Raw genomic sequence first — 5,768 nt, 5'->3', positions numbered from 1 at the left:
TAAAAGAAACTAGAAAACTACGACCCACGGAACCTGCTATTACAGAAGGAGACGTTCCAGCAGACGTGGAGGAAAGAGTACTTACTTTCTTCGAGGATGATCCTACGACAAGTACGAGGCAAATTAGACGTCAATGTCGAGTCGACCATGTACTTGTCTATCATATCCTACGATGACCCCAGTACCACCCATTCCATTAACAAAAGTTTAAATCCTTAAATGAGGTCAATTATCCAGACGAGTTGAATTTTTTTAAAAGAAAAAAAAACCATTTCACAAGTATTTTTTGGTTTTATTTTAACAATTTCAGATGTTAGTTTAAAACCTTGTTATTGCCCATTTTCATAATAAAGATTACCTCAATCTAACTTAAACCTGCGCTCAAAATGGCTTTAGGCAATAAATTGATTAACCTTAATACCCGTAAAGTATCATTTTGTTAGTGAAAAACACTATTTTAACACAATTCGTCAGCGAGAAGGGTGTAACAACAATCCTACGTGTAGAAACTTCACTGCCGCATACAAAACTTGTTAGTTACTAAACATGAATCATCAAAAAGTGGCAACGTAATTTGTGCGAGGTTCCAGTTCCAACCAACAAACTTCGAGTAATTAAAGAAGAATCTCTATTGGAAGAAATGGCTAATTCATAAACATCCAACCTCTTTCGAGAAACATTATCCGTTATATGGCTGGTGTTGTTGCAAAGAAATTTCGAAAAACCATAAAATTCGAAACCTGTTTACACGCATTCGACGAAAGGCACTCCTCACGATCAAATCATAACTATGCAAAGGAGTCAAAGGACCAACCAAACTTCTATAGGACAATGGTGGATTATGTCATCCAACTGCTAGTGTTGTCAAGATTTGAAGCTTGACTGAGAAAGCTATGAGATATTTCAGATCGATTTCAACCGTGGCTAAAACGGGCTAAAATATAATGTTTGGTTCTGCACGAGTTAGTCACGGATGTTTTCCTGACTCTAGCTTAGCTCTTGTTTGATGACAAACTTGGATCGCAACACCACGTTAATAAAAAAGGATAATCAAAATATACGTTTACGCTGATGAATATGAGCAGAGACATTAACGATCAAGTGAAGAAAGAAGCTGTTCGAAAAAGACTCACCAAGCAAATACTTTTTCCAGGGCAATAAGAGTTCTTTAACCCTTTATCAGTGTGTTTAAGATCCCTTCTACCTTAAAATTATCGTACGACACCGGCGCCATCCCCTCTGACTGGAGTAACGCAAACGTCACCCCCGTTCCGAAAGGAGGTGATACCTCTGACCCGTCTGAGTACCGCCCGATCGCGCTCGTCTCTCAAATCCTCAAGCTAGATGAGCATGTCATTGCTTCCCAGATCACCACGCACCTCTCTACTAATGATGTGCTTATGCCGTACCAGCTCGACTTTCGCAGCGGGTTCAGCACTGAAACTCAACTCCTCTGCTGTATTGAGGACTGGTCTGCAGGGCTTGAGATAGGGGGCCGTGTGGACATAATCTTCCTTGACTTCCGAAAGGCCTTCGACTCAGTTCCACACGAACTTCTAAAGTCCAAGCTTCATTCCTACGGGGTCCGTGGAAAAACCCTTAACTGGCTGTCGGCTTACCTTCAAGACAGGAAATTCCGCGTTGTACTCCCTGGCGCTACTTCTACTTGGCTGCCTGCATCATCTGGGGTCCCCCAGGGTTCAGTTATTGGGCCACTCCTCTTCATTATATACATCAATGACATTGGCGACAATGTAGTCTCCACCCTCTAAATCTTTCCCGACGTGGCTCTTTCTCCGGCGATCCTGTCGCATCACGACTGTGAGATGCTACAAGGGGATCTCAATATCATCAATGCCTGGAGTGTGCAGTGGAAACTTCCCTTAAACACTGCCAAATGCGCCACAATTTCACATCGACGCTCCGGTCAACCACCAGTTGTGCCAGACTATCGCGTTGACGGTGTCGCTCTCAAGGTCGTCACTTCCCAGAAATATCTTGGAGTCACTATCACGGACACGCTGGAGTGGTCTACCCACATTGCCCGGGTGACCTCACAGGCCCCACGTGCATTGGGTTTTATCAAGCTAGATCTCGCCCACTGCTCTTTCAGCATTAAGTCTCTGGGTATCAAAACCTACGTTATCCCTATCTTAGAGTACTGCTCGGCCATTTGGGTACCCGCCAAGGCTAGCGGTAACCATTCAATTGAGGCTACCCAAAGACGGGCTAGCATCGGCTTTTCGTGGAGCACCTGTATGACAAGTGTTCTCACTAACTTCAAGTGGAACACGCTTGCCTCTCGTCGCCGTTTTAAACGCCTGCTCATAGTGTTGAGATAAAAAAATTGATAAATATTTAACAAATTTGTAAATTAAATAAAGATCTATTTTAAATAAATTGTGTGCCTACTCTCGCCCCCCGTTGCGTTCGTTCTCGATGAAGGTATTATATAAATATAAGACATTTCCAAGAAGGGGGGGAGACCGTCAGCGACGTCATTTAAATTACTTCGAGCTTAAATCGCTCGAATAGCTAGAGACGGGGCCTCATGTCCATGCCTAGCTTTATGAAGGAGATTTCACGAGAACGAAGTAATTGGGGGTAAAAGTCGGGTTCTTCACAGTTAAGATAAAAACGTGCGTAAGTTTTTTTACAATAGTTAACTCGGGCATTCACTAGCGCCTCTTTTCGCTGTTGCTTCTAAGTGGTTACGAAATCCCCGCGGTCAACGCACGGCGTCTGTGGTTCTCCCAGGTCTCCGCATTGAGTGCCGCAGACAGTCGTTCCTTCCCTCATCTGTCCCGGACCGGAACTCTCTGTCCGATCATCTCAAGGGCATTTCCAAGCAAACTCAGTTGCGAAAGGAGCTTGCGAACTTTCTTGAACTCTACGAATATATGTCCAAAAGTTTATCTTAACAAATTTATCGTTATTACTTTTCTATTTTCGATTTATGTATAAAATTATATCTATTGTTTGTACATATTTCATTTCTCGATGTCTTAACGTGATGGGTCTCAGACCTTTTGTAAAGCAAATAAATAACTAAAGAACTCCCTGTCACATCCTTTTATTGCAATATCAATGGCTAAATACTCAGGCACTCTTTATTTTTATTCCTTTTATTTATTTACTTTATTTTATTCATATTCATATCATTAACATTTATATATTATTAATGTCTACTCACATTTCATTTTATAACTTGGAAATTTATTGGTACATTCCTACATGCTTCCTTTGTTTACATCGAACAGCTTACTGAGCTCAGCTATTTTTACTTTTTTTAGTATAGTTACCCACGCGCCGGAGCTCAAAACCAGCCACAATCTCGTAGATCCAGCAGTTTGTCTAGGTATAATTGTAGTTCCTATGTCTATGGGCAGAGCGTGAGTGTCCGAGGGTCTGAAAAAACCGGTGTTGCTATAGGGAAAAAACGCATAAAAAATGTATTTTGGAGTTTTAATCCAAATAGTTACGCAAAATTGCTAGTTATTTTCTGGATATTATAGGCATACAAGAATGCATGAAACTAAACCGGACGTTTCTAATCTAGTTAAATGCACATTTATTTGTGAACGTTTTAGCTCATAAAAATTCGGGGGATGCAATGCCCCTTCTGGCCCCACCCGAACGACGTCCCTCTTTAGCAGACAGCACCGCGTATGGAGATCCACAACCAAGGGACTCCATTTTCTTCATAAAATATCGTTTGCCATGTTGGTGAAAGACAAGTCCTAGCGGAATAACTGAAGTCTACAAAGATCATTCATGTCAGAAGTATTAATCCAACAACTAAATAAAAATAAAAATTGCTTGATAACCTAAAAATATATAAAAGACAATTAGCTTCTGATGGGATAATCTAAAAATCCTGAGCTAATATTAGAAAATGCATAATATTAAGACTACCAAATTATACTATTAGCTACCTTGTCATTTGTTTCATGGAAACGAATGAAAATTAACACAGAATTCAAAGCTAAACGACTTCAGTTTAGTGTTTCCTATTCTTTCGCCTAGCGGTATCTTGTGACATCCACCTCAGTGACATCGTATCTATTGAATCCTTCTTAGTGACATCGCAACTAGTCGTATTCCACTAACTAGGAAACTACCCGATGGGTTCAACTCCGAATTGGTTTAATCTCGGGGCTTGAGTAGACTTTATGTAACTTGAAACTAGCTAAAGAGAAACGTTACAATGAGCTTTCGATTTGACATGGCAACCGAAAATATTTTTGACAACTAAGAATGGGAATTTAACCTTTAAAATAACTGAGAATTTCACGCATTTTAAGGGTGTCCCTTTTTTGAGGAAAAAATCTAAACTAAATTTAAGTTAAAGTGGGTAACTATGAAAAAATTGGTAATTTGAGCAAATTAAAGAAATTTTCGGTATATTTGGGTGAAATACAATAACTTTATAAAAATTAATGAAAATGGCCAATTTCTTTGAAATTTGAGTTTATATAAGGAAATTAAAGTAATTGTAAATTAATGAAAAGTTCAAAATCTGGAAAAATTGGGTAAACCCGTATAATTTGGTTTATCAAAAATCAAAATTTAAGCCTAAAATTCCAACAGTATACCGGTTTCTCACTATTGGGGCTCATAACTACTGGGTAGGGTAGTTACTCTGGCTTTTCTCTGAAATCTGCCCATATCAGTAAAATCAGAAGCCTATAATAAAAAAAGCCTCTAACTCGCCCAAAATCATGAAACGTCTCGTATTCGAAGGGATAAAGATTTGTTAAGGTGATATGTGGCCAGACAATATAATCCTCTCGATATATTCATACCGATGAACTTCAGGTGTAAAAATCAGCTGCGAAGTCACTAGAAATCACGTAAATTTAGTAGCTTTAAGAAATTTAATCAATTAGATAGTGAAATCACTTGAAATCTGAAATCAGACGTACAAAATTTCTAACATTCGAATGATTGGATAACCCCTCTATTCATACGCGAGCAGTAACGGAGAAAACATTAAAAAAAAGGAAGACGATTCTTTACATTTAAGCTCTTAGAAATTAAGAATTCCCATAGGATTTTGCTGAGGATATTAATTTTGAGAATTAATAATTAATAATTAGTAGTGGTACATTGAGAGTCCTGGAACACGGGGTGGAGTTGGAATGAGGTGGGATTGGGGTGTATGTTAAAACCCGTAGAAAAGCAACATATGTTATTTTGCCGTAGTTTTTTCGATAGATAAGATATTGATAAGGTTCGGCTTGTTTCTCTTTATCTCGCGAGTGGGCGTTAAATTTCCATAGAGCTGGTTGATAGTTCGAGACCAGAGAGATAAGTTTATAAGATAAGAACTTGATATCGCGGGTGTGTATTTACTACGAGATAATTCTGATATATAAGACGCGAGCGCGTCGGGAGAGACAACCATCTGTCAATTTGTTGATATTTGACGCGACCGATTCCCTAAAACAATATGTTAGGTGTTTTCTCCCATGGTGGAGGTGGAGTGAGGTGGGATTGGGGTGTATGTTAAAACCCGTAGAAAAGCAACATATGTTATTTTGTGGTAGTTTTTTCGATAGATAAGATAAGATATTGATAAGGTTCGGCTTGTTTCTCTTTATCTCGCGATAATAATATGCAATGCTAAAAAAACTAATAAAATTTATTACACTAATGCCCCTGATTCTCATTATCCATTATGGATTTAAGCTTACAACATCCTATGAATGGGCTTGTAGCCGGGCCAACCCAATGCGGGAAGTCATTCCTGGTAGGACAGTTGATTC

The 5,768-nt window shown here is 39.2% G+C and overlaps 1 protein-coding gene across 1 annotated transcript; it reads left to right on the top strand.

The window, feature by feature from the left end:
* Positions 1-1,826: 1,826 nt before the first annotated feature.
* On the top strand, positions 1,827-2,342 carry LOC149954526 (uncharacterized). The gene has a single exon (XM_090169942.1). The coding sequence runs from the start codon at positions 1,827-1,829 to the stop codon at positions 2,340-2,342; it is 516 nt and encodes a 171-aa protein (XP_090026068.1).
* The last annotated feature ends 3,426 nt before the right edge of the window (positions 2,343-5,768 follow it).

This window comes from Leiobunum rupestre, chromosome 3, assembly GCF_980474605.1.
Source record: "Leiobunum rupestre chromosome 3, qqLeiRupe1.1.hap1, whole genome shotgun sequence".
Taxonomy (NCBI): domain Eukaryota; kingdom Metazoa; phylum Arthropoda; class Arachnida; order Opiliones; family Sclerosomatidae; genus Leiobunum; species Leiobunum rupestre.
Note: the sequence above shows the minus strand (reverse complement) of the source record. Positions and strands in the feature narration are given on the sequence as shown.

Coding starts and splice junctions, on each gene's coding strand:
- LOC149954526 (XM_090169942.1), top strand. CDS start 1,827: ATGCTACAAGGGGATCTCAATATCATCAATGCCTGGAGTGTGCAGTGG.